Source organism: Peromyscus maniculatus, chromosome 16, assembly GCF_049852395.1.
Source record: "Peromyscus maniculatus bairdii isolate BWxNUB_F1_BW_parent chromosome 16, HU_Pman_BW_mat_3.1, whole genome shotgun sequence".
NCBI classification, from domain to species: Eukaryota; Metazoa; Chordata; class Mammalia; order Rodentia; family Cricetidae; genus Peromyscus; species Peromyscus maniculatus.
In genome coordinates this window covers 44,767,365-44,795,142 of record NC_134867.1, presented here as the reverse complement: position 1 = coordinate 44,795,142, position 27,778 = coordinate 44,767,365, and the positions used below count along the sequence as shown (strand labels likewise).

General features: G+C 40.6%; 1 protein-coding gene across 3 annotated transcripts in view; it reads right to left on the bottom strand.

Moving 5' to 3' along the window:
• Positions 1-7,727: 7,727 nt before the first annotated feature.
• Adgrg6 (adhesion G protein-coupled receptor G6) overlaps positions 7,728-27,778 on the bottom strand; it is a 131,411-nt gene continuing 111,360 nt past the window's right edge. For 2 of the 3 annotated variants that reach the window (XM_015995580.3, XM_015995581.3), the window contains 7 exons: positions 26,454-26,581; positions 25,064-25,332; positions 23,856-23,952; positions 21,625-21,908; positions 14,661-14,762; positions 13,723-13,875; positions 7,728-10,521 (listed from right to left, as the gene is read on the bottom strand). In XM_015995580.3, coding sequence (XP_015851066.1) covers positions 10,343-10,521; positions 13,723-13,875; positions 14,661-14,762; positions 21,625-21,908; positions 23,856-23,952; positions 25,064-25,332; positions 26,454-26,581 — 1,212 coding nt within the window. In that variant the 3' untranslated portion in view covers positions 7,728-10,342. Of the gene's footprint in view, positions 10,522-12,560; positions 12,607-13,722; positions 13,876-14,660; positions 14,763-21,624; positions 21,909-23,855; positions 23,953-25,063; positions 25,333-26,453; positions 26,582-27,778 lie in introns of all 3 variants that reach the window. The other variant, XM_015995582.3, reaches the window with a different exon arrangement.

Here is a 27,778-nt window from a genome sequence, read left to right as displayed (position 1 = left end):
AGGTACCATCTCTCTTTTTGACAGATATATACATTCATATTACCTCTATTTATAAGGTACCCATCTACCTTTCTTTTTATTGAGAGAGATTGGTGCTTATAGTTATCTGCTTATCTGTCTCTCTATCCATCCATACATCCCCCCAACCACCCACTCATCCACACATTTATCCATCTACTCATCCACCCACCCACCCATCCATCCATCCACTCATCCATAATCTATCTACTGATCAATCTCATCTAACCACACATTCACACATGTATACTTATATAAATACACTTATACATACACATCCTATTGTTTCTATTTTTATTTGAAGCCAAACCCAATGTTAAATATTATAGTATATAGTATATGAGAAACATGTGAACACACTCACACGGTTCTATACATACAGACTCACACAAACACATTCACACACAGTTGAACTCATATACTCAGCCACACTTACACAACACTCACATACACTCTCACACTGTGATACACATACTCTTAAATACACTCTCACTCTTACATATACTCACCTAGACACATAGACATACACACATGCAGTCATTCACAATCATTCAATCACACGCAAACACACATGTACATACTCACACATTTACTTTAGCAACTATAGTGAACAAGTCTGTGGTCTTCACATGAAGTTAAGGTTAGCTTCTATTAAGGGATGTTAAATTAGATTAAGGGACAAATGGCCCTTTCCAGGAGATGCCAGACGCTCCCTGGTGTTCTTAGGCTTGAAGTTCAGGCAAGAGGAAGAGTAAAAGCAACAATCTCCTCTGGGCCTCAGCACTGCTTTGTTATCCACGAGGGACACGCAACTGTCCTCTGCTGAACGTCCAGGCCTCCGGAGGACCATTTTCACTGGCTTGGACAGTATGCAACAGTTGTTAAAAAGAAGCAATGTCTCTTGGATTCTGCCCTTGCTAGGATTTTTGTCGACATGACACCAGCTAGAGTCATCCAAGGAGAAAGACCAGGAAGGGACATCTGTCTTTTCCTCGTGAGTCCCAGCACAGGGGGCCCCATCAGCCCAGACTTCAGTGCTTCAGGAAATGAGGAAAAATGTGTCTGAAAAGGGGAAGCAAATAAGGAAAGCGTTTCTGACTCCAAGAGCTTTTGTTGAAGAAACACAGACTGTGTCAACCCATGGAGCAAATGACAGAGAAAAGTTCTGAGGAGGGAAAAGCATTTCCCAGTGAATTGGAAATTATTTGGAAAAATAAAAGCCACAGCCATGCCAGCCATCCCTTAACAGGCTTTGTGTACTAGAGAAGAAGAATTCTGCTCCAGAACTGCTACCGACTTCTCTGTTACTGTGGCAAAGGTCTAGTAAAATGTTTTTAATTTACATGTTTGTGATATTTGCTTGGAATTATTCTGGAAAGGACAATGTCATTTTAATATTCTGAGTGCCCAAAGCTATTTTTGAAGATTTTTCTTTTTTAGTCTCACGTTGATTTTTAGGGGGCATTGTTTGTCATTTACTTATATATTATGGTTTCCAATTTTGTGTTTTTATGGGTTTTGTGTCTGCATCTGTGTGTGTGTGTGTGTGTGTGTGTGTGTGTGTGTTGTGTCTATGTGTATGTCCCTGTGAAGGTGTGTGTGTGTCTGTGTCCATGTGTGTATATGTATGTGTCCCTGTGAAGATGTGTGTGTGTCCATGTGTGTATATGTATGTGTGTGTGTCTGTGTCCATGTGTGTATATGTATGTGTGTGTGCATTTCTAGTGCTCTTTCTTTGTTTCTTTTTGTTTGTTTGTTCACTTTATTTTAGCCTTATTTATTTGTCCTTTTTATTTGCCTGTTTGTTTTCTTAAGAGAAAAAGAAGGCTTGGAATTGGAAGCGTCAGGAGGTAGGGAAGATCTGGGAGGAGATGAGGGAGGGGAACTGGTGATCAGAATATACTATATAAAAACCTTTCAATTTTCAATGAAAACAATATAATAAAAGATTCTTAGTACTATATTAAAAGATTCTGTGTGGTGTATAAACACGTGTAGTATTGTTAACCAAAATTTTTGAAGAAATGACTTACTTGCAGATGGAAATGCTAACTGGAGATGGGTCTGTCAAGATGCCAACCATTTTTTTTCACAAGGCATGCTTACCCCCCTAAGTATTAAGCCATGAAATATGCCATTTCCTGGTCATTTATGCATCCTTCTCATGCCACTCCACTAATATCCAGAACCATAGGACAGACCCTATGGTCATAATGTCTGTAAATTCCTTTTTGAACAACTTACAAGGAGACACTCTGAGTCCCGGAAAGCCAACCACACACAGCATTGACTGCTGAAGTGCTTTTGGATCTCCAGCAAGCCGTTCCATGGAAAGCAATGCCCCAGAGCATGCACACAGCTGCCTCTAACTTAACATTCTTCAGAGAGAAAAGTAAGAACAGTTATCCCTGCTGCGAGGCCCAAGCTATGGGCCTGCCAAATGGCATCCATGGATGCTGCATTTTCTTCTCTTTTCTTTTTTTATTAATCGTTTGTTCGTGCATTTTTCAATAGCCCAGGGGCGCTCCCCCTTCCCCCTACAGTGTCTATCTGGCCTCTTGCTGTTCTCCACTTCTCCTTGTGGGCTTCACACCTTGCTGTAACCCACAGCCGGTGGTGGGAGGAAATGGGGTTTTGTCGCTGGTGCCCACTTGGCATTGGCGGTTACTAGACCACCGTCTCTTTTGCGTGTGGCAGTGAGTCTTCCTGCAAACTCAATCTTTAGAAACAACAAGTATACTGAAGGGACTAAGTCATATGTGCAAAGGAGATACATATTTTAGAAATGAAGAGGTATGGAATGGGTGTAGTCCTTGGGGAAACAATCTACATTAAATAAAATTAAATATCTTCCTGGCATTAGGCCTTCAGCCTTTGTATTTTGAGTTTCAGTGGAAACTGCTAGGATTCAAACATTAACGAAATTAAACATCACCATGGGCTTCCCGTGCTGGAAATATTTGTGCTGTTATCACCTTCCTTTCTTCACAAGTAAACTGAGGCTGACAACAGGTAAGAGATACAGATGTCCCACACTAAAGGCCATTCACTAGCAGAATAAATGTTTTCTACAAAATGACTCTATGACATTTGTTCTGCATTGTGTGACCCCTTAAGAATAAAGGTGCTGTTGGCTTTAGCAAAATGGGATCGACTTGCCTTTCTGAACCCGACAGCCATCATATCCACTGTTTTCTCCAGTTCCTCTCATTTAATTGGTTACCCGTCTCGTGGCTTACCAGCTTCCCTGAAGGCTGTAATGTGGCTTTCTCAGGTACAGAAACTTCTAGACAGGGATTAAGTGAATTCAAGCTAACGTTAGGCTGAGACCTAGTTGAGATTAATTGCAGTCAGCTATCTAATATAACAGAAGGTCACCCCCAAACTGTCTAGAAACTACTGTATTTTTTGTTCTCTGATTGACCATTGTTCTCTGAATAAACGAACCACCAAATTCTCAAGAATTTAAATTTAGAGCTCTTGAAACCACGGTTGTATAGTATTGAGAACCAGCCCTAAAAATTCATGGTTAGAATCAAAGACAAACTTGAAATCATGATTCAAACTTCATAAAAATGTAGCTGTGAGCTGTGGAGATGGTTCCACTGTTAAAGAGCTTGCTCTGAGAGTGTGAAGACCTGAGATTGGAACCCCAGAACCCATGTAAATAGCTGGGTATGGTAGCACATGCCTATAATCCTAGCAAAGACCAGATGGGAGGTGGAGACAGGTGGGTCCTGGGGAACTCCTGAACCACCTATTTTGGGCTATATGGTGATGTTCCAGGCTACTGAGAGATCTTATCTCAAACAAAAAGGTGGAAGGTGCCTGCTGTGGTTTCATTGTAAAATGTTCCTCATAGCTCACGTGATTGGTCACGTCATCTGTAGCTGGGAGTGCTGTTTGGGAAGGTTGTGGAATCTTCAAATGGAGGAAGCTTGAGGCCACTGGTGGCAGGCCTTGATGCTTTATAGTTTGGTCCCTCTTCGTGTTCAAGCTTTGAGTGTGGATGCACTGTGAAAAGCAAGGTGCCTGACTTTGCCACCATGCCTTCCCTGCTGGCTGGCATGTCTTCCCTGCCATGAGGGCCTGTATCATCCTTCTGGAACAGCGGCCAGAATAAGCCCTCTGTCTTTCAAGTTGTTTTTGTTGAGGTATTTTATCATAGCAAGAGAAAAGTAACTTAGATAATGCCTGAGGACTAACATCAGAGGTTGTCTTCTGTGCTCCACATGTATGCTGTGCACTCATTCACCTGTATCATATGAATGTACACACACACACACACACACACACACACACACACACACACACACACCACACAACTGAGACAAAACAGAAACCAAAAGCTTTTGGTAAGGCTATTATCTGCTACTAATGTGGAGAAACAACTGTAAGTGAAAACCTCCAGGGGGCTGGGGATGGCTCAGAAATTAAGAATATTTGTTGTTCTTGCAGAGGACCTGAGTTTGGTTCACAATGGCCTGTAACTCTAGCTGCAAGGTATCCAATACCCTCTTCTGGCTTCTGTGGGTACCTGCACATGGGTGGCATGTACACACACACACACACACACACACACACACACACACACTTAAAAAAACCTTTAACCACTATCCAATCACATCTTGGCAAGGCAGGTGGCTGTATCTAAATAAACCGAACATTCTCTCTTCATGTGATCCAGCCTCATGGCTTCATGTTTTGCCAAAAAATATGAAAAATATGTCCACACCAAAATTTGGACATAGACAACCATAGCAGCTCTATTTATAGCTGCCCACATTTGGAAGCTGCCAACATGTTTTTCAGCAGGTGAAGGTCTGCCTAAAGATTAGTATAAATAGACAATAGTGAGATATTAAGTATTAAAAAGAAAAGTATTATTTTTGTCTTGTGGTGTTTAAACAGAATACCACAGACTAGGCAATTTATAAAGAAAAGCATATTATTCACAATTCTGGAACCTGGGAAATCCTCTCAAGGTGCTGGCACCTGCCAAGGGCCTTCATCCTCAATCGAGTCATGGCAAAAGGCAGAAGGGGAGGAAAGATCATCTGTAATCAGGAGGAAGCAGAACATGGTTTTATACCAAGCCTGCTCTTGTGGTGCCTAAACCAACTGTGGTGATGACATATATTTGTGCATGAGTCTTCATAGTCTAATTTTTAAAATATCTTAATTTAATTTTAATTATTTATCTGTGTATGGGAAAGTACATCTGAGTGTGGGTGCCTCCTGAGGCCAGAAGTATCTGATCCCCCTGGAGCTGGGGTGGTTGTGAGGTGCCCTATGTGGGTACTGAGAACCATACTGGGGTCCTCTGCAAAACCAGTATGCTCTTTAGACTGCTGACCCATCTTGCCAGCCTCCTAATCTGCTTAGTTAGATGCTAACTCTGAACTCCGTGGCACTGGAGGTCAAAGTTGGAGAACACACTCAAAACATAATAGCTATCATCACTATGCTTCCCATCTATCACCCACAGCCAGCCCCACCTGCAGGGCCTGTATGAGACACCCACTCTCATCTAGTGGCCTTTCAGTCCCCTTCAAATACTGCATTCCCTCCTTAAAGAAGCAGACAGAGCAAGTTCCCTGAGAAACATTTCCTTGTGAGCACACTCCCTTAATCAGTCACCCTCCCTCCTTCCTTCCGTTTCTACATTGTAGCACAGAGCATTCTTCTCAGGAAAGACTGACTTTCTTGGTTCTTTTGGTCCTGGAGAATCTGAGCACAAGCAGGTCTGTGGCTACTGCTCCAGTCCTGGTGACCTCACTTCTACCAAAATACAGGCTTGCCTCGCCTATGCTCTGTAGGCGTGCGACAGAGTCACTGCTTCTCTGCTCTTTAGTCCTTCAATTGTCCTTTCCTGTGGAGATCTGAAGTTTTTTCTGTCCTCCCCAAGTTTAGTCCAGCTCCCTTCTCATCATCCCTCCAGTCGCCTCCCTAATTCCCAACCGGACTCAGCTCATTTGACTAGCAGTCTCTGAGACTAGGCTGTCCCTCTGTCAAGCTCACCCCTCTCCAATTAGGACATGGAGCTCTTCCCACAAGAGCCTGGTCTCAGCCTTGCCATCCCACGGTAGCATCCTTCCCACACTCTGCCATTGAGGCTTTCCCAACTACGTTTTTACTCAGTGCTCTGGGCTCTCTGACCTCCATGCCTAAAAACTTTCCTTACACCCTTACGATCTCAACTGACTGGACCAAACCCTCACTCAAGCCTCGCTACCTCATAGCTTTGTCTGACATTCTAGAAGCTTCTCTTCAACGTTCCCTGCAGCCATGCTGACCTTGGATCGTTCCTTCCTATCTAGAGTCATGGAAGAAAGCTGCTAAGTGTGTTGAGGTGAGAGGGAAGCAAAGTCTTAGGATTTGGCTTGGTCCTGGGCAGAGTACTTATTTTTAATTGCTAGCCTCCCCCAGATGGAAGACAGGTACTAGCATCTCCTCATAGAGTAATGATAAAAATTACACATGATGACTGATAACCACTGACATCCAAAGAAAGGCATTCGCGGATTTTTATGAGTTTCTTTCCTATGAAGTTCAAATTACTCCATATTTTTATATGAGCTTCCTAGGGTAAGAAAATATTAAATCTTCCCTTTTCCTTAATCTCCTAACAGCAAGTAGACTATAAAGGAAAATATTTTAAAATTTTCAGTTTTATTCTTACTTTTTCTCAAGGGAGGCAGAACAAAAAAAGTGTAACACAAATCACTTTTCCTGGAAAAAAAAGAAAGGAGGTAATGTATAAAGGAGAGAGACAAAACGAAAAAGAAACAGGTGTGAAGTGGGGGAAGATTAGTAAGGAGTGGGAAGGAGAAAGATTAAGTTTGGGTATGAAAGAGTGGTACGTTGTTTAACTGGGAACTCTGAAGCCTAGCCAAGGCGCTGCATTTACAAAGCCCAACTCCTGCAGACTTCAAAAATGCTATGAACACGGACTAGCGTAGACATCAAACAGGAGTTTCCTGTGAGCTCCCTGCTGTGCTCACCCATGCTTTCAGAAGCGACCTGGTCGCCCAGCTCTGCAGATGGGCCTTGAGCAACTCCTGCTTTCTTAACATGACTTGGCTCGGAGTTGTCAACTTTGGCTCGGGAGGTCTGGTTTTGCAGTGACCTGCCAAAGAGCCTCACAAGTTAGTGCTGGGCACACACTTTGCTGAGGAAGATCATGAGCCAGAATTGGCCTTGGCTCTGCAGAAAGGAATGATTCTAAGTTACCAGAGGAAAAGGGGAGTGGGGTGCCTCTGTTCTGATCATGCAAGTAAAGTTAACTAAAACTGACCGGTTTCCAGGTCCCCCATAATGGAAACAGCCACTGTAACTGTGAGACATATACCTCAAGCCCCAAATTCTACATAACACTATTATGTTCCTTTTATTTATTTCTTTATTTTCTTTTTCTCTTTGGGGGGTGGGGGAGTGGGAGGAATGCTTTAGACTTTCCTTAAAAAACAAAAACAAGTTATGTTTAAGCAGCCATACAGCCTGGCTCTGTATCAGTTATCCTAAGAAATTCTAACATCAGATTGCATTAATCCCAGGATCTGGATCTTCGTCACATATTCACTCCTAGTGTTTTGGCAAAGTCACTCCATGTCATTGGACTTATTGGTCATTTTCCAATTGTCAAATAATTTTTTTTTCCTATTTGAGAGTCAGAAATAGAAACATTCACTCATAAAGGAAATGAATAATTTGGAACATGAACAACGTAAGTATTTATTTGAAAGATCATTTTCCATTTCAGTAAAACGGCAAATCAGCCTTAGCAGTTTCTCACTACTAATCCTAGTTTGCCCTCACAGCTGCTCCTGTCCACCATCCTCAAAGATATTGCTACAGAAAACCGTTTCGCAATTTTTCCTAGAAAAAAAAAAATACAGTCTCTCTAACGGAAAAATAAAGCTGGGCAATGGAAAGCTAAGATCTGAAACAAACTGACATGGACACAAATAAATAAATATGTACAGGAGAGACAACGCCAATGACAAAATCTTCATTCAGTGAGAACCAGAGACAAGAATGGACATTATCTCAGGACTCTAAAGCTGGAACGCAACACAGTGGGAAGACAGGGTCGGGAGGCGAGGACCTGGGCTCTGGATGGGTTCTGCTTTATGGGTGGGTGTAGGCTGATGTCTGAGTGGGTGTAAGCTGACTTCTGGCTCTCCCGTGGAATTCCTGCCCCATTCTTCTGAGGAGCCAAATGCAAATAGAGCCACATACTTGGAACCGAAGGTAGAATTTGGATCAGTCTTTTAAACCCATTTGCAAATATTTCTAGTCTGGTATTTCTTTTCTTTTCTTTTTTTCCCCTTACCTGGTCATCAGACATTTTTAAAGTTGACCTGACATTATTGCCAGATATGAAAACAAAACAAAACAAAAAAACCAAAAAGGTTTTCTCTGATCTGAATACTTGTAAGTAGAAATCAAAAGCAAAGCCATTTTTTAAAGCTATGTCAAAATTTTTATTAACTAAATATGCACCTTGTGCAGAAATCTCACAATAGAAAACTAATTAAAATCTATCATGAACACCTAAGTTTGGGGGGGATATGTGAATATTTAGTGACTTAAATTTTACTACATGTATCCTCTGGCACACTGAGCAGCCCGCTAATATAAGCCCAAAGGAAAGGATTGGCTCTACTGAAGCGAATCATAGTGACCTTAAGATTTCCTATCCCTTTGTCCTGAACGGCCTCCTCCTTTGTGAAAGCCAGGCCTAGCAAAGTTCATGTCCACCACGACGGCAGTCCAGCCTGTTACAAAACGGAACAACAACATCCCACCACCACATTCTATCAACATCTTTTGCAGCCTGGCAAACGGCTTTATGATTGACACTCTGCGAGACTAGAGGACCCTTCAGCTTGCAAAGCCTGCAAGTTTCCTCTATCTTAGCTGAGAATGATCTGCTTTCTGCACAGAGGTTCAGGTCTGGCCTCTGCCTTCTGACGGGCTCTGTTGCAATCTCTTTCCTTGTTCTCACTATGCTACTGGCCTGCCAAATCTGGAACTTCCCAGAGAACCCCGAGCAAGGCTAAAGCCAGCATGTACTGAGGCCAGTGGATAGGATTCCACCACTTGAGAACAACCTATACCCTCATTAGCAAGCACACGTTGTTTAGGGTCATGTAGGAGTTAGGTAAGCTGCTTAATGCTATGCATGACTTGCATGCTGCAGTCTGATTCGTAAATATCACACCGTAGAGTAGTGTATCTGCCAGCCCTCTTTAGGCTCTTATACACTCTGACTGGAGGGCTCAGTGCAAATAGTTTTAAGACTAGCAGTTGTAGACTGACATATTTATAAATTATTGATTAACTGAGTCAGTTAATGGTCCTTGGAGCAAGATGATCACCAGGGGAAGTCAGAGGTCTCTGAAGTTTATGTGATCTGAAATGTCTTAAAATCATTAAACCAGGGGTAGGCTCAAAAACGTGGCCTTTAAATGGGGAGAGGCCATTGCATTCCTCTCCTGGGCCTGTGAGCCCAATGCACAGTGAAGGGGGGTGGGGGTGAATGGGGGGAGGTGTGCACCAAGTTTCTTCTTAACTTTCTGGAAACCTGCTTTAATGCAAAGTCCACATTCAGCTGGATTCACGTGCATGGGATGATGGTGATACTTAAGGTGTATGTCTTGAGATATTAGAAATGTATACAATATATTAACTGGATCAAATTTCTGAAATACTTTTTTTAGCAAGGTATGTTCATGAAAGTTAAATATTTGACATAACAGGAAAAAAAGCACATTTAATATTATGTGGGTCAAATAGTAAACATCTCTTCCACTTACGGTTGACATTTCACTGAACAAGAACAAGATGTTGCTATATTCATAGAAAACAGCACTGGAACAGAACCCGGCAGTGTCCAACATCACTATAAACATTAGTGTGTTTTCTACGTAGTCTTTATGAAAGTCAGGCCACATATGAGATGGGGTAGATGAGATCTAAACTAGAATCGTTCTTGAGTTTCCTCCTCTTGTGTCCTCTAATTTTAATGCTTTTTCCTCAAATTCTGATGAGTTTGATTCCACTACTCATTCTGAAAAGTCCCGTCTTCTTGCGTGTTCAGAGTGTTCTCAGCTTGTCCACGGAAGAAATATTCGGAGAAGATGAATTCTGCATTTCACGAAAGCTTCCCTAACAACATCCAGTCCTCGATTCTCTGTAGTTACCTAGGGAACAGCACACTGACTTCTGCTGGATGGAGTTTTTGCTGCTTGTAGGGCTTCCCACTTCTCCAGACAGGTTTTCTTTTTTCTTTCTTTTTTTCCCCCTCATATCAATGACATTAAAACTTTGTACTGTGGCTGAACGTATCTGACAGGATAATATTTTTATAGAAGTTATCGGAATGGGCATTACAGTAACCTTTGACCTTATCAATAACCTGATGGACAGGGATGATTGACGTCTGCTCTCCACCAGCATGGGTCAGTTTTGATGAGGACTTGTCCGTGGATGTGCTGTCTGTAAGAAATGATGCAAGAGATTCAGTTGCGGGATGAGCTCGTTACAAGCCCAAGGCCATGACACTCAAGAAGCACACCATGGAATGGAAGCTCTGGGTTCCCTAACAGGTTAGGGAATGGGCAGCACTCAAATACGTTCCCCCTTCAAATGCACTTTTAATATTCACTGAATGTCTACTTGCCTTCAAGTAATTTCTCTTGTAGCTTGTATAAGAAAATATTCCCCTCAATGCCACTTTTTCAGAGTTAATGAATAAAATAGCTCCAGTTGCTTCTGGAGAGTGGTCGTCCATGTTTATTTTGATTGACATTTACTCTCCAAAAGCCCTTAAATTTTATCAAAATTTTTCATGACAGTGTCAAATTTACATATGAAGTAGAGTGTAGTGAGTCTCCTTGCACCCTGAACTCTATATTTTCATGTTCCCCACTCTATATTATTTGTAAAACATATCTTTGATATCATATCTTTTTCATGAGTATTTCAGCACATTTTAATTCAGTTTTTAACTCACTCCTGACTTTGGAGTCATTTGGTATGTATATTGTTGGAAAAAAAATAAACCTCTAGAATTGGCTCAGGTAATGTCTGAAAGTTAAAACCTATACCACCTTTATTATCTATGTAAACCTTTGTGTTTCTATGAATATAATTAGTGTCTGTCTTCCCCATCCTGATATACTTTGGGAAAAGTTTACCCTCAGATTACCCAAATTACAGACTTCAGAGTGATGATAAAGGGAAAAAAAATTGCTTCACTTCATCATATCTCCTCTGTACTTTGTGAGAGAGACAAAACACTGATCTCAGTAGCCAGAGCTCCCAAATTGCAGTATTTACTTGAAGCCTTTTATGTTTTGAGTAAACTAGACCCTACATGTGAAATGACCTGTAAAATGCATCAATAAGTGACCACAGTCCAAGTCATCTCCGTGGTATCTGCTGCTCCGCCACTGTTCTGTATTAGAGCAAACACCAAATCAAAAGATCCTAGCACAGGAAGTGGCAGTGTCATCCCATACTAAAGGCAACCAGGGAGAAACAGAGATGATTCTTGGGAAGATGGGCAGATGGAATCACAGAATGAAGCATGTCCTAGCACTGATTAGAAAAAGCTTGGAGGAGTCACAGACAAGCTCCTGCCCATGAGGCTCTCCGCAAGCTGGTTGATTTTGTGCTTCCTTCAGGTTCAGAGATCTCCTAGCCACTGGTTTTCTCTTGAGGATTTTTTAAATTAAATTAAATATAAATAATGAATAATTTGTGCCTGACATTTTTTAGCAAACCACAAGTCCTCAGAGAAATGTTGAAGATGCACCCTTTCTGCTTCCTGAACAGTTTCCAAGGGCATGTATTTTTAGAGAGTGTAACTGACCCCATTCCAAATACATGATCCCACTGGATGGTTCTCCATACTCTCATACAGTAGAACTCTATGTGTATGAATCCAATACATCATATACATACATGATGTCTCAGGGCTTCTGGTTAAAAATCACATTATGAATAGCAAAGATTTAGATTGTGTATCTGAAAACCAGGGGCTAGAGATATGAACTGTTATTTGACATATATCGAAGGCTCAAGCAGATAAAAAAAATCACCACAAAAGCAGCTTGCAATTGACAAATTTCTCATTCAAGACTTCTATAAATGTACCATGACGTGCCCAGTAATCCAAAAGACATTGGAAAGTAAAAAAAGAAAAAAAAAGTCACATCGTATAAGAAAAGTTTATTAAGCACTTCCTTTTTTTTTGTCATTATGTTAGATGACATGTGACCCATTCTTCTGGAGCACAGGACATATGGTACATTTCTTAGAAGGCATGGCTTGCACACCCCATGCAGAGAAGAGCCAGCACAGCCCTGAAATTTCAGATTCCAGCTCAGTGCAGGAGTACCATTGTGCTAGCTGAGAAGTACTATAGAGAATAAGCCATTTGCTGGTGTGGCAAGAACCTTAGCTTAGTCCATGCAGATGTTCTCATTACCTTGTATAAATTCATGCATCCAAAAAACAGCAGTATAAGTTACCTGAATGTTCCACTTTTGTTGAAGGAATTCTCTTAGGAGAAATTATCTACACCATAAACATATGAATGTCCAGATCAATTCCAAGAAATAAACCAACTATGTATTTTTGAGGCTATGTGGAGGTTTTCTGCACATCCCAGTAGACAGCCATCCCACTAACAACTGGCAGCAAGTTAGACTTGCAAATGAACTGTAATTTGAGTGTTTGCAACATGAACAAGTATAGACACTTCACATATCTCATTCCTTTTTTTAGAAAAATGTCACATATTAGTCCTTTCTGTGCCATTCACCTCTGCTCATACGTAATAACTAAGTGGAGTAAACATTTTTAACTTATCTCCATTATACTCTTAGATGTATCTTTAAAGAATGCCACATGTGCCAAGATGCTACAGCTGTCTGTCAAGGGCATAATTAGTATCTAAAACTAGAAATCCAATCATTTCCCCTTGAAGCTAAAGTTTGAGCCCTTAACATATCTCACTATGCTGCAAAACATTATTTATCATCAGAATTATTTGTATATATGTTTAGTGTCAGAACATGTGGCCATAGCAGCTTTGCTGAACAAACAGAGCACAAACAAAAGCAATGTTTCTGACAGTCCTTATGAATTAATGAGCATTGTGCTCTCCATTCTTTCATATTTTATTTTCTAAAGGGTAGTGACCACTTGCTGCTCCTCATCCCTTCCAATAGTTAAGGAATTAAGTCTTAAACAAAATGTACATCTTACATTGTGCTCCTTCCTGTCTCCATACCAACTTGCCAGGTGTCATCCAGGCAAGCTTCGTCCTGGGTTGGAAATGTTTTGCTATTTGATTTCTATGTTTCTAAATAAAAATTATTCTACAAATGAAGCATCCCGATTTCAAAGAGAAAACTCTTTCAAGTTAAACTTTGAAGTTATAGTAACATTGAGAGCTAGTGCTAGGACAGCTGCAGACTAGACATGGGTGGGTTAGAAAATACTTTAAATTTAAAATTTATGAGGCTGATGAGTAAAGTCTTCCAGTGGACAGTGTAGTGCATGTAAATCTACAATCACCCTCTAGAAGGCACTGGGATCATCCAGTCAGTGTAAGTCAGTTTTGAGACGACAATGGCTAGATGGGAAAAAAAACCAGGGGGAAGCTCTACATGGCCAAGAAAGACTCACCCGAGTGGCTGTTTCTTTTGAAATAGGTGGTGGAACTGGATTTGGATTTGGATGTGAGATATGTTGAATTGGAGCCAATGGAACTTGAAGATAAAGATTTCCCCAGGTTATCAGAGCTCTTCTTGATAATATTGGTAGCTGTCTTACTCCAATCTGAAAGAACAGGACTTTATGAGTGGGCTTATAGAAACTACAAGCTGTCCCAGAAATCCATTGCTGTGTCATTTAGTCTGTCCAGCACAGCCAGTTTCCTAGTATACTCAGTGACTTTAAGAGACTGACATGGAAACAGTAAGAGGCTAGGGAGAGAGAGAACTGTCTTGCTCTGACCCCAAGCATACAGTATTTAGTATCCCACTTCAATACCCTATTGGTGGGAAGCATTTGCAGGTGTTTAAAAAATTAATGGCATTTTCATTCAAATGTTATATATCCTAAGAACAGTCTCCTCACCTAAAATTCAACTGAGAGTCTAAAACTATGCCAAGGTGGATCTACGATAGTGGAAACTGCAGATATGAATTGCCAAATTAAACATCAAAACTTGAGATTTTTTGTTTGTTTGTTTGTTTGTTTGTTTGTTTTCGAGACAGGGTTTCTCTGCGTAGTTTTGGTGCCTGCCCTGGATCTTGTTCTATAGACCAGGCTGGCCTCGAACTCACAGAGATCCACCTGGCTCTGCTTCCTGAGTGCTGGGATTAAAGGCTCTTGCCACCACTGCCCGGCTTGAGCACTTTTTTAAACCTGTCCAGGATTCCTGTTTCTTCTCTACAACATTCAAAGATGGCGTCCAGTGTTGACCGTTCCAACTCAGCGTCTTCACATGCCCTGTTTCTACAGCACTCTCAGTGGGTCTCGCTGCTCTGACAGTGTAAGGCAGAATGTGAATGGTTTCTACGGTTTCTCCAAATGAAGCCCACTTAACTCCATGTCCTTACCTGAGTTGTCTGCTAGCCGGAACCTGCCACAGCAGAGATGACGCCTCCACTGTTTCTGAACATTCTCCTTCATTGCACAGTGGAAGATAAATATAAATAAACCTGTGACAAGAGAACATGGGAATACTCAAGACAAGTGGCGCATTTTAAAGGATAAACATTATGAAGCATGTAGAATTATCTTCGTATTTTAGAACTAAGTCACTGAGGGATAAAGACGCTAAGGAATGGAATCTTAGTATATACAGTAGGCAGTTTAATCTTCTACAGAAGAACACAGAGGCTTGGGTAAATTCAGAATAAGTACATGGATCTGACTCTGGCTTTGCCTGCTCAGCATGCCCTATGACTTAACCACACTCCTAAGATTCAACAACACTGTTCATCTTTGACTTCATCCCCATCTCTCCCTAGCACAAGGTTCCAACCCACACAGCTTCTAGGGCATCCTGCCTTAGCTGAACCTCTTCCATCTCAAACTTCAGATGTTCTTAGCAGAAGTCCTGACTATGACCCCCAAAACCACTTGAACGTTCTTCTGTTTCTCAGTGTATCAGACTTGTTCTTACCCAACACCATTCTGACCACACTTTCTTCAGATCTTCTAGTAGCCAGTCTCCTGTCTCAGACTAGCCACTAAGTCCCTAGAGAGGCCACAGTCTGAAGATCTAATTCATCCTTAATTTAGTCCCTACTCATCCTCTTTGGTGCCCACTGATCAGTACATGGTGGCCTTGTGTTCCCTGTGTGGTCATTTGTTTGTGTCATTATCTTTCACTAGTGGACAATAAAGCTCCAAATAGAGTTGTTCGTCTGTTTGTCTGTGTGCTGTAGCTGTTCCTGGAATGATGCTAGGAATCTTAGAGCAAATAAATGAATGTTTCCTTAGTGAGTGAATCATAGTAGCCAGGTTAATATGATGAATTCAGCCTATGCTCAATAAGTGAACATAGGCTCATTTTAGTGGATGACATGTGATTAGAACCAAGGAGTTAAAAATAAGACCTATGATGGTCTGGAACAATTGCTCAGTGGGTAAATCACCTGCTGTGAAGCCATGATGACAGGAGTTCAGATCCCCAGATACTCCTCCGTAAGTGCCAGGTGGTCAGGGTGATGGTGGAGATGTGGGATCCCCAGAGCAAGCTGGCTTGCCAGGTTAGCTATACTGATTGTCTTTAGGTTCAAATGAGAGACCCTGCTTCGATGAATAAGGTAGAAAGCAAGCAAGACATCCACCACCAAACTTGGCCCTATACAGATGTACGAATATGTGTGTGTGTGTGTGTGTGTGTGTGTGTGTGTGTGTGTGTGTGTGTGTGTGACACCCACCCACACACACTTGAACACAAATACACATGTGTACACATTAGTTGACACTAGAACAGCAGGGTTACACCCCAAACTTCGAAGACTGAATCAAGAGAATCAATTCAAAGCCAGCCTGGGCTACGTTGGGAACTCTTCTTACAAAACAAAACAAATAAAAATAGAACAGACTGAGTTCTATGCAAAGTAAAGGATGATAGGACTGTAATGACAATAAGGCAAAGGTTTCTGAAAAACATGCCGATGAATTTTGAGGTAACCCCCTCGTCTTGTGTTATACTAGTGACAGTGATGGTATGTCTACAGGAGGAAGAGCTTTGCAGAAGATGGAGGCTGGAATGGAACCTTTAAAATGCTTGGAGTGGAGGGGAGGTGAAGGAAGCTTCTAGAAGGTTAATTTGTGCAGTGACTATCCGTAAAGCACTGAATTTGACATTCGGAATTTTCAAGAAGAATAAGGCTGATCCTTCTATTCCTGGGTCCACAGAGTGGCATGAAAGTAAAGTTATTACAGTATTGCTAAGGGGCAGTCATACTTTTCAGGTGCTTTTGAATATGAAGTGTCCATTAAGGAACTAAATCATACCATAGCTTGCACAATGAAAAAAGCGTGGGCAGGTAAGAGAGATTGCTGAGTGGGTAAAGCGCTTGGCACACAAGGCTGGAGGCCTGAGTTTGAGCCTCAGAATTCATGTCAAGGTGGAAGGAGAGAAACAACTCTGTAAAGTTGTTCTCTGACCTCCACATGTGTGCTCAAGGACATGTGTGTCCCCCTTAAGCATACACACATACACCAATAATAAACAAGATAAAGTTTAAAAAACATAGCACAAGAAAGGTTTGACAGTTCGATACGTATAGTTAAGTTTGCAGACTATGACCAAACTCACATATGGTAGCTACCATCCTAATGTCACACAATTCAGAATTAGATTTTAGAATAAATGATAACAGGGATGAAGCTTGTTGGATTTCTGTTCTAGCCTTGACATTAATGAAATAACTCTGGCTGTTTTCCTCTGTGTTTAGCTTCTCCATGTCCATCAGACAGCCCCAAGCACGGTGCCTAAACTGAGGACTTGGTGGCTGGAAATTCCTATTAATATGTCCTATTACCTATTCTGACCTGTGGAGAATGCTAATATGAAATATATTGGTTGTCATTTTTGTCACTGATTTTAAATAGGATTAGCCTACTAAAATTTATGCCAAATTCAAGCATATTTACTTTAAATTTTTAATTACATCATCTTTATTTAGTGTGTGTGTTTGTACATGTGTACATGTTTGGGTGCGTGTGTGGAGGTCAGAGGACAACTTGCAGGAGTCTGTTCTCTCCTTCCATCATGTGAGTCCCAGGAATGAAATCAAGTTATGAGGCTTTGGCAAAGGCCTTCACCTGATGATCATCTCACTAGTCCCAAAGATATTTAGCTTTGAGAGGTATAAAAAAAAAGTATCCACCAGGCACTAGATAAGTAGTATTATCATACTATCATATAACTTTAGATCTAGTTAAATAAATATGCTGTCTCATTACAATATCATTTATTACTCTTTTGCTGCTGATTATGATTACCCCGAAATTCACCTTTTCTGAACCTGAATGATAAACCCAGAGAAACACAGAGGGATGACCTAAGCATTACTATATCATAGCGTAAACAACGCCAGGGGTTCGAGACGGGGTCAGGTGAGCAGCGGTAGGTGATTGTATCTTAGATCATGACTATACATTTTGGAGTTTTGATGGGAAAATCAGCCAATAATTCATCAAACCAGCTATCTGGGAAGAAGAGGCAGTATGAGCTACATTCGTGACCATCGGTGAAATAGCCTTGATGGCGTCTAAGCTCCTAAATGACTCTGCACCCAAGACTAAACACTTCCCGGGGTCACTTGTCACTCAAACAAAGCCAGCTATTGTGAAGTTGGGTTTACTGCTGTTTTTGGAAATTTGTATTGAGTCTTCTTTTTATATTACAAAGACACCCTTTACTAAATTATTTCTCTGTGGCACAGCATGTCTGGTCAAAGGATGAGTCATATATTTCCTTGCAGTGTGTCATGTTTCAGCCCTGCTTGATGTCGCTTTGGGTGTCTGGAGTTGAAAGGTGGGTCATCTTTACCTTGGCAGCAATAACACATGTGCATTGTGAGTGTGTATGTGTTGCTGTGTCACAGCTTAACGTCTGTGAGGCTCCTAACCGGGCAAGGAGCTTCAGCTGGCATTGAATTTAGTGCATTTCAAAGTTTAACTTAATGTCTTAGTCTGCCTGCTGATGGGATTGAGATTAATGACAGTTCCTGTTGAATAACAAATTAAATTCCCATTAACCGAGTAAAAGTGTATTTGCTAGCATTTTAATAAATGGGGGTAGATAGTCACTTCCTAATTGAGAACACTGACATGAACTGAGGGGACAGTTGAGGAATTTGCTTTAGTTCATTTTCTATTGAAAACTATACATTTTATACTGTGTCACCTATTAATGTGCTCTTTAATTTTCATATGTCTATCTATCTATCTATCTATCTATCTATCTATCTATCTATCTATCTATCTATCTATCTATTTATCTATCTATCATCTATCTTCTATCTATCTATCTATCTATCTATCTATCTATCTATCTATCTATCTATCTATCTAATATTAGTATTTCATTGTCAGATGAAAACTGATCTTTGGCAAGTCATTAGCATTTCTTACCAACAGTTTACTTATTAAAAAGGAGACTATGTCCTGTATCTGAAGTTACTGTTTTTCAGACTTACGAGCCTGATAGTAAAATCACAGATGTTAGATGAAAGGGTTTTGTTAACTCCCATGCACTACACAAATATACATGATTTCTCTTGCTCCAGGTATCTTAATGTTATCACTGTAATAGTAGCAGACACCTCTGAGCAGACTGATAATCCCTTTTTTGTGTTCTCCATGGCAGCTTCTGATAACAGAACTATTTATTAGGCTCTCACATTTGGGTAAATAAGAAGACCTGGTTGTACTCGACTGCTAATAGATACTGTTGTCTTTTTTCTGAAAATAGAAAATGGAGGATCAAGTTCCAGGTATGAATTAAACTTTATAACTTGTTAGGAAAGTCAAAATTTCCCATGTGTTGGAGAAATATAAAATGGGAAGGGATCATATAGAGTTTAGACAGTAGTTCAATCAAATCATTCTTTCTGATCCTCTTCATTTCAGAAAAAAAGAGGATTTTCTCAGTTTCATTGCTTTATGGAGCTCACTTTGTTCCCCCTTTATAAATAAAGCCTCTTTATATAACTCAGAATGACCTAGAACTCATTATCCTTCTTTTCCTGCCTTCTGAGCTCTGGGATTACTACCACACAAGATGCTACATGCTTCTAATAAAGCATAAAGTTCATAAAAGTAAAGCATCATGTTGAAGGTAAAAACTAGTTCACCAATAAAAGCCACTAAAAATTTATATACTATTCCAGAAAGTTTTCATATGATCTGGCTGGTGAAATAATAGTCCACAGGGTCATGTCCTTAGTACCAAGGTCTTTGCAATTTAAGTTTTTGTTTAGAGGATGTTTTGATTATCATTGGGTGTGGATAAAATTGTTCTAAATATGTGTGATTTAAAAATCAGTCCCAAAGTCAGGGATTTATGAAGAACACTGACTTGATGACAGCTGACATTTTCCCCTCTCATCAGGAGACCCATACTAGGAAAATTAAAGCATCCCAATTCTCATTAATGGAAATGGAGCTTTACAGACAGCTGTGCTGTGGAAGTACTGACGCTGCCAGGAAACTCTAACAGTGAAACCAAGGTTGGGCTGGCAGATGACTGGGCCTTTCATGTACAATCCTGAAGTATAAAACCATGGAATTCCTAACGCGAGTGGACACTCTTGTCAATATTTACTTGGGCACTGATATGTAGTGTATCTTAAAAGAGATTAAATAGAGGAATATTGACTTGGCTGAGCTGGATTCCTGTGTAGATGTGTTCGTATGCTCCAACTTAAGGATATACTCTTGAGACTTATTATTTCATATATTCATGATAACAAGCCTGCATACTTTTGTCTGTTATGAGCTTGAATAAATTTGCTGAATTAATTAATGCGTATTTATGCCAGAGGCATCTTAGATTGGATCTAGGCCATGCTTGAGGCCTCTCCTTTCCCTCATCAAGAAATTCATTTATTTCACAGTCCCTGAACATCTACTTTGTGGTGATTGGTTCAGTTCAAAAGCTTGCAGAAGTTGCAGGGTGTTGAGTAGTACTTTCCTTCAGAGAAGTACAGACATCTTAGATATGGCAGTAGGGGACACCCAGTGAGGTGACTGAATTTTGAGTAGCATAATCCTGCTTTCTACCCCAGCTGAGACTTGTTTGGATATATTTAGCTGTTCTACCACACATTCACAACTGTATGAGCACTAGGGTAGCTTTGATAAAATTGATAGTGTTCTCATTGAAAATAACCCAGGCTCTGAAGGCCATGGTGCTGGAGGCATATAATCTCAGTACTCATGGCCTGAAGCAGGACTTTGAGTTTGAAGCCATCTGAGACTACACAGTGAAATAAACACACACACACACACACACACACACACACACACACACACACACACACACACACACACCACAGAGAAGGGGGTGGATATTCCAGACTGTGCCATTTAATTTCTTAGGATGTGTTGCGCTCATGGTGCTTCAGTACACAAAAGAGTTTTGTCATAAAGATGGAGAATGGCTGGTATCTTAAAGAATGTAATCAGAAGACTTGGAAGGTGGTTCAGAGGCCTAACATGTGTGAGGCCCTAGGTTTAACCTTCAGCACCACAAAACAAAGGATGGCATTTAATTTTCAAGATATAACTGATATAAGTTCATTTAGAGGACACTAGAAAGTGTGTCATGGAATCAAACTTATGGTTGTATGGCCAGGTATGGTGGTGCATTAGGCAGAGGCAGGTGGATCTCTGTGAGGTAGAGGCTAGCCTTTGGTCTATATAGCAAGTTCCAGACTAGCTAGGGCTACATAGTCAGACCATTTCTCTCCGTCTCTCTCATTGATATATATATTATATTTTCTCCAAAACAGAGCACACATGTTTGATAGGTTGAATTAATTTCTGTATCTCATAAAAAGACAACTTTCTGAATCAGAGTTGAATTTCATTTTTAAACCCGAGTTGCTTAGGAGGTAAGGTGAACTGCTCTGTCCATGCATGGGAAACCTACACAGTTTGTGTGAAGGGCAGCAGCAGCAGCAGCAGCAGCAGCCTGAACTAGAAAGAAGACAACTGTTGACTGTGCCCCTGAAACTTCAGGTTAGGCTCTCAGCTGTCACTTCACCCTGCTCCATACTCCTTTGCATCATGCTTATTTACTAAATGCCGACTGTCTACCACGCACTGTTTTAACGTGCCTGGAGTATATTACTAAAGGAAGAAAAGTCAACTAACTCAGCTAATGTTCTACCTCTTTACCTACCCTAGAGCTTTTTTCATGAATGACCATTTGTGCCTGAATTACGCACCTAGAGTAGTAATAGAAACTGGACCTGTTCTGTCCAAAGGGAAGGTGTTTGCAAATATGATCAATTTAGAAAGCAGCCACTGCCTGGGCACCATTTATCTTACCTTGTAAAGAATTGAAGATGGAGAAGAGGTACATGAAAGGGATATTTAAGGGTCCCCAGGCAAAGAAAGCAAAACCCCACGTCATGCCCAGCAGGAAGGTCAGGCTGACCACACTGCGCAGGTTCCTTAAAACCTCTTCTCTCAGGGTCCGGTTGCTTCTCTTCCCATTCCTTCCGCAGATCTGTACCATGACCACAATGAACATGGCAACATTCAGGAAGAACATGACTCCAAAGTACCCGGCACAGCTCACATAAAACACCACGGCATCCTGAATCCAGCAGCTTGAAGGAACAGAAACAAGAACAAGATAAAAGAGTTTGCCTACCCCGCCCTGTTTACTGGTGACTTTCCTTGGCCTGGTTTGCACAGCTTACTAAGTTCTTTCTGAAACACCTATGAAAAGCCCGCTCATATCCGTGAACTCGAGTTTCTGCTTTGATCTGTTCATAGGTGGTTTTTCGTTCGGGTGGTTTTGGATGGCCGCTGACTTGATCTCGTTATTTAAGTCAATATTAAAAAGCAAAGGAGGTTGCTTGTTGAATTCTGATTGGTATGAGCACATGCTTGTTTGGCTGGTTCTAAGCCACATCTGACCTTCTTTCTTTTGTGTGTCCTTTCTCTAACAATGGGGATTTTCAGCATTTAGTTTTGCTGTCCTTTCCTGTCAAGGAGTGGCTGTGTTGACATCATTCCAAGAAATAACATGGAAGCAGAAGTTTGCTAAGAGATTTGTGTGAGAGCTATGGTATTACAGCTGTCTGCTTATGTTCATGTGAAAGAAGGCAGGAGAATTGCTGAGATGTTGGCCCTGGTGAGTTTTAGCTACAACATAAATGCTAGTGGTCACCTATGTCCCTAGTTCCTTGTCATCTATGATTAGCAAATTAATACTTTGTCTCATTGAATTAAGGATTCAGGATACACAGCAATTATTATTTATATAACTGTTCTAGTTGGAACAAGACATTATGAAATTAAAAGATTTGTGAATAGATGTTTCTTGCACACAACTATAAGGCATAGGTAAATTATAACACATCTTCATTAAGAAGAATACATTTGATTTTCAGAAATATATCAGATAATAGATGGAAGAAAACTTCTAACTGTTCTGTGTTACAAAGTCTGACATGGGTAAAGTTGAAAAGCAATTGAATTTGCAGGTGTCCCAATGTTTCTGTAGACTATGGAAATTCTTAAGTACCTAAAAAATTCAATGATTTCAGGAAATTAAATTCATCTTCAAATGAATTGTCCTTATTCTGGCTACTGAGGTAAATGCTTTCTTGAACATCCTTGGATCTTAGAGCTCAACATGGTTTCTAGCATACCATAAATGCTCACTAAATGAGATTGCGTGACAGCACAACCTTAAACAGAGCTTCAAAATCCCATGACAACTGCGTAAGATATATTTCCTAGTCATTCATTTAAAACTGATTTAGTTTAAGATTTAGTGTTTCTTATAAGGATCCCCTAAATAACAGTGCATGTCTGTGGCACTAGATTTCCTTTAAACACGAAGTCTCCCAAAGATCCTGCAATTCTTGTTACAGGTCCCACTTGTTAGGGTTTCATAATGCTGCTTCAGAAACACAAGGAAGGGAAGGCCATGAAGGGTGAGAAGTGATCAGGTATAGACATGTTATCTATCTCCAAAGTTTACACAGACATGATATATCTGAGTCTCGCATAATAAAAAATGTTCATCAACCAATCAGTAATCCTTCAAATCAATAGATACTGATGATTCACAATATGGTCGATGAGGTGCATGAGAGTTAATTGCTTAAATAATATAATGACCTTAATCTCAATAACCTCAACTTGTGAAGGAAAGTTTCTCCCAAGAACTCATGGATATTCCTGTGTTCTGCAAAACACTCATATTAGCATTGGGTGACTTCTGCTATTGCTGATATGTATGGGTTGAAGGAGGCAAGAAAAGTACAGAATCTCCTCAAATTGAATAAGTCTTCTAAGTTCAGAAGAGCACATCTCAGGTGTCTGAATGCTCTAGACCATAAAGCACAGTGTTATTAAAATAAAGGAAGGCAGCTCTGAGCATTGAAATGACTAAACTATGGAAGAAGGACCCCTGACAGATTCTCACAGGTGAACTAAAACCTTTGAAATTGGAGCATTATTGTCACCATGCAAACTTATATTAAACTTTATGAACAAAGTACATATCCCATCATGATCTCCCGCAAATGTGCATTACTCACAATTCATCATCCTGCTCTTTCCCATAACTTTCTTTTCCATAGACTTCATTTTGTTTTCTGCTCGCCAGAATAATTGACACCACCAAGGCAGGCAGACCTGTTATAAAAAAAAGACCATGGTATTGAGAGATCTCCTGAAGACTCTGGGACTGCCTCATGGGACTGATACTGTTAAGGAAGTAGGAAAAAGAAAACCCTTTACAACAGAGACTCAATTTTCTTAGAATGGCTAAGTTGGTTGGTTAAAACCAACAACAGAATTCCCTCCTTAGTGTGGAACATATGACTCTAAGTGGCAATAGTTAAAACGTACTCTTTAATGATGCTTTCGTCTTCTTCTGGGTCTAGTGATTCTCACTGGAGATCTAGACCCAGATGGAATGCAGCACCAGTCAGTGTGGTTGTATAAATGATGCTACACTGGGCCACCAGAGTTCAGAAAGATAAGGTGAATGCAGTCACTTTTACCCTTTTTTTTTTAAAAAAAAATATATGAAACAAAGCCTTTCAGAAAAGTTGGGGTCAACAGCGAGTGTGTGACGTCTTTTCTTTTCTCTTCAGAGAATCAGCAGTACTCCCATGTCTACTTCATTTAACCAGTTTATGCCTCCTCAGCTCCCCAAGAGAGCCTTTGATTGTTCTCATAGAGGGGGTGGGGGAATGTGGAAAACTAAGGGATGGCTCAGCCTTGAATATTTCCATGTGAGAAAGGTATGAGATTGAGCTTTAAGATGCCTACCTTGACACAAAACCCAGATAAAGAAAGTTGTTCAACCAAAAGATTCTACACAGGCTAATATGAATGGCCTTTGAATATCTGACCAAGGATCCATGGTAAAAAGCTAAAGGCAATACTTTTGTAAATGTTTTGGTTGCCCACGTGAAAATGGCCCTCTTTTTCTGGCTTCCACAACAGGGATGAGTAGAGCTTGGCGTTTAGCTGGCTACTATATTTGGAAGCATAATGGGCTGTCAGTTGCTTCCTTAGCCCTGGGTGGGCTTTCACAGGGTTCAGGAAATGAGTTAGTGGTGACTTCGGAGCTAAGGCTTTCAGTGAGTACCGGTGACAATTTCACAAATTGACAGTGCTGGGGAACAGAGGATGTCCCTTTCTCGGGATTTTCTTATCTGATACATGTTATTAATCACAGTTTTCCTAAGGATCTTAGAGTACGATGCATGAGGAAGGATGTTTGAGGGAGGCTTACCCCAGCCAATGATGCAGAATTTGAGAATATACCGGTGGATGTAAGTGTTAAACACTTTGACAAGAGCAATGTACATGTGGATGGCCTCCAGCCCCATCCAGGTGAAGGTCGCCAGGAGGAAGAAGTGCAGTAGGGCAGCCACAGCCGTACAGAGGCCAGCCACATCAAAGGACGTGATCCAGCCGTCCAGGAGGAAGATGAGATTCAGGAAAAGCAGGGCTGAGCTCAGGTTCATCAGGATTTTGGAGGGATAGTCCCTGCGCAGTTTCCTAAGGACGGAGAAGAGGAACGTATGCAAGGAGTAACACTGCACACCATTGTTTTAAAAAGCAGGGGTCAGTTCCAGTTTCCTACCACTCTTGGTAGTAGGTACTTCCATATAGAAGACATGGCCCCACCGTGTGGAGGAGCGAAGATGTTCATTAGTATTTGCAAGGCTACGAAGAGTTTTTCAATGTGATTTCCATTTCAAAACTGTTTCCAAAATTCTCGACTTATTTATACAGAGTTTGTATTTATTTATTTATTGCTCTGTTTTTGAGACAGGGTTTTCTACTGCAGCTCAGGGTGCCTTATAACTCACTATGTAGCCCAGGCTATCCTTTATCTCATGGAAATGCTCCTGTTTGAACCTTTTGAATGTTGGGATTAAAGCCATGAGCCACCGCACTCACATTTTTTTTTTTAAGTTTAGGATTTTTTTTTCAGATACAAGAATTACATATTTAATCAACTAAATTATGTGCTGGTTCATGTGTGTATGCCTGTGTGTGTGTGTGTGTGTGTGTGTGTGTGTGTGTGTGTGTGTACCTTCACATGGATGCCCACAAAATCCTGAAAAGGGCATTAAAGCCCGTGGAACTGAAGTTACAGATGGTCATGAGTGGCCTGATGAGAGCAACTGGATCCAAACTCAGGTCCTTCTGCCAGAGTAGCCAGTGATCTTTGCCGCTGAGCTCTTCCTCTAGCCCTGACACTTTTATTTAAAAAGTAATTTCCCTAGAATTGTTTGATGCTCTTGATTTTTTTATGAGTCAGATATCCCTTTTGAAAACATTTCCTGTTTCAAGAATGCTTGTATACAATTCATGAAGCAAAAAATCTTTACCTTTTACAATGTAGCAAGTATTTCATGTCATTTTTATTTACATAAGTCTCAATAATCTCTCACAGACTTGAATCCATTTTACAAGTAGAGATATAGTAATTAGAAACTAAAATTCTATACCTGGAAAATTCATGTTGCATGATCTTATAAGAAACATGAGGATTAAAAGCGAGACACCGACATGATTCATAAACTGTAAAATTATTTTTTAAAGCTGAGACAATTTTCATGCTTACATTCGCAGTTGCTATCCCTGGGCTTGGCAGATGGAAATATACTTACTCAAAAGCAACATATGTTAGGAGAGTTGCTGCTGAGAAAATAGCAGATATTCCACACCCAATATAGGTGATGAAAGTGAGGACTTTTGTGTTTCTTCCATCTATTTGTGAGGCACTCCTTGGAAGATCCTAACAAAACAAGGGAAGCAGCTGTAAGTATTATTCCTCTTCCATGACAGTGGTGCTTTATGTTGCTAGAAAGTTCACAGTTAACATTAGAGCAGCTCAATCTTGGGGCCTAAAAACAACAATGTCCACCAACATTGACATAACCACTTGCTGCACTCTTGTGGACCGATCCAAGAAAGACAAATGAAGCATTCATTATTGCAGAAGTAGGTGCACACTGTTTTAAATCAGTACCTCCTCGTCTAAGCTCTTGGTAGCCTAGTGTAAGATAAAGAATGAAACCATGGGAGGCCCCAATAGAAATGGTAGAGGGCACAATTGTCTTGTATAATAAGTCAACAGTCACACCTGTTTCTGCAAGGATAGGAGCATGGGTATGAATGGAGGCCACTATGCAAACATGGCCAATCCCTAGGCCCCTAAACGGTTTGCTAGGTGAGAGGCGCTAAGCCAAGGACAGCCAGAAGTTGCTGTAGGTGGTCTTGAGATTTCTATGGTCATTTCAAAGCCTGGCATGTGTTTGGTAGGGTTGGTTTGTATTTTATTTTTCATAAAAGTAAAGCCACATGTGTGTTGGGATCTAGCATTTTTAGTCTTTATAGATGTGGATGGATATAATTTAAAGGGTCAGGAGTTGTGCAGAATGTGAAGACACCAACATGGATGAACATGAAGCACTAATTCCACATGATTAAGTGAACCTGAAAACTCTGGACTTCCTTTCCCTCCTTAACTGGAGGATTAGGTAGGGACAAAAGCTGAGGTAAGACCACTAACCTGTCCTGGTGTGAGATGAAATTACTTCCAATGTACAGGTGTTTAAAAATGAAGGAAGAGATTTGCTGAACATATAGTTTAAATATTTCAATCTTATGGCAAAAGCAAGTTTTTCTTTCTATATGTCAGCTTCTTTTAATTTTTATCAAATGTCATGAAAACTGCTACTCTCCCACATTCCTATAGAAGCAGTCTGTGTGTGTGTGTGTGTGTGTGTGTGTGTGTGTGTGTGTTTGTGTGTGTGTGTGAAATGAACAAACAGGAGACAGTTCTAGATACAACTAATGCAGTAGCATGTGTGTTGTGTAATATTTTGATTGTGTTCTACAAATAAAGCTTGCTTGGAGTCAGAGGGCAGAGCTAGCCACTAGCTAACCATAGAGGTTTGGAGGACTGTAGAGAGAGGAGACACAAAGTGGT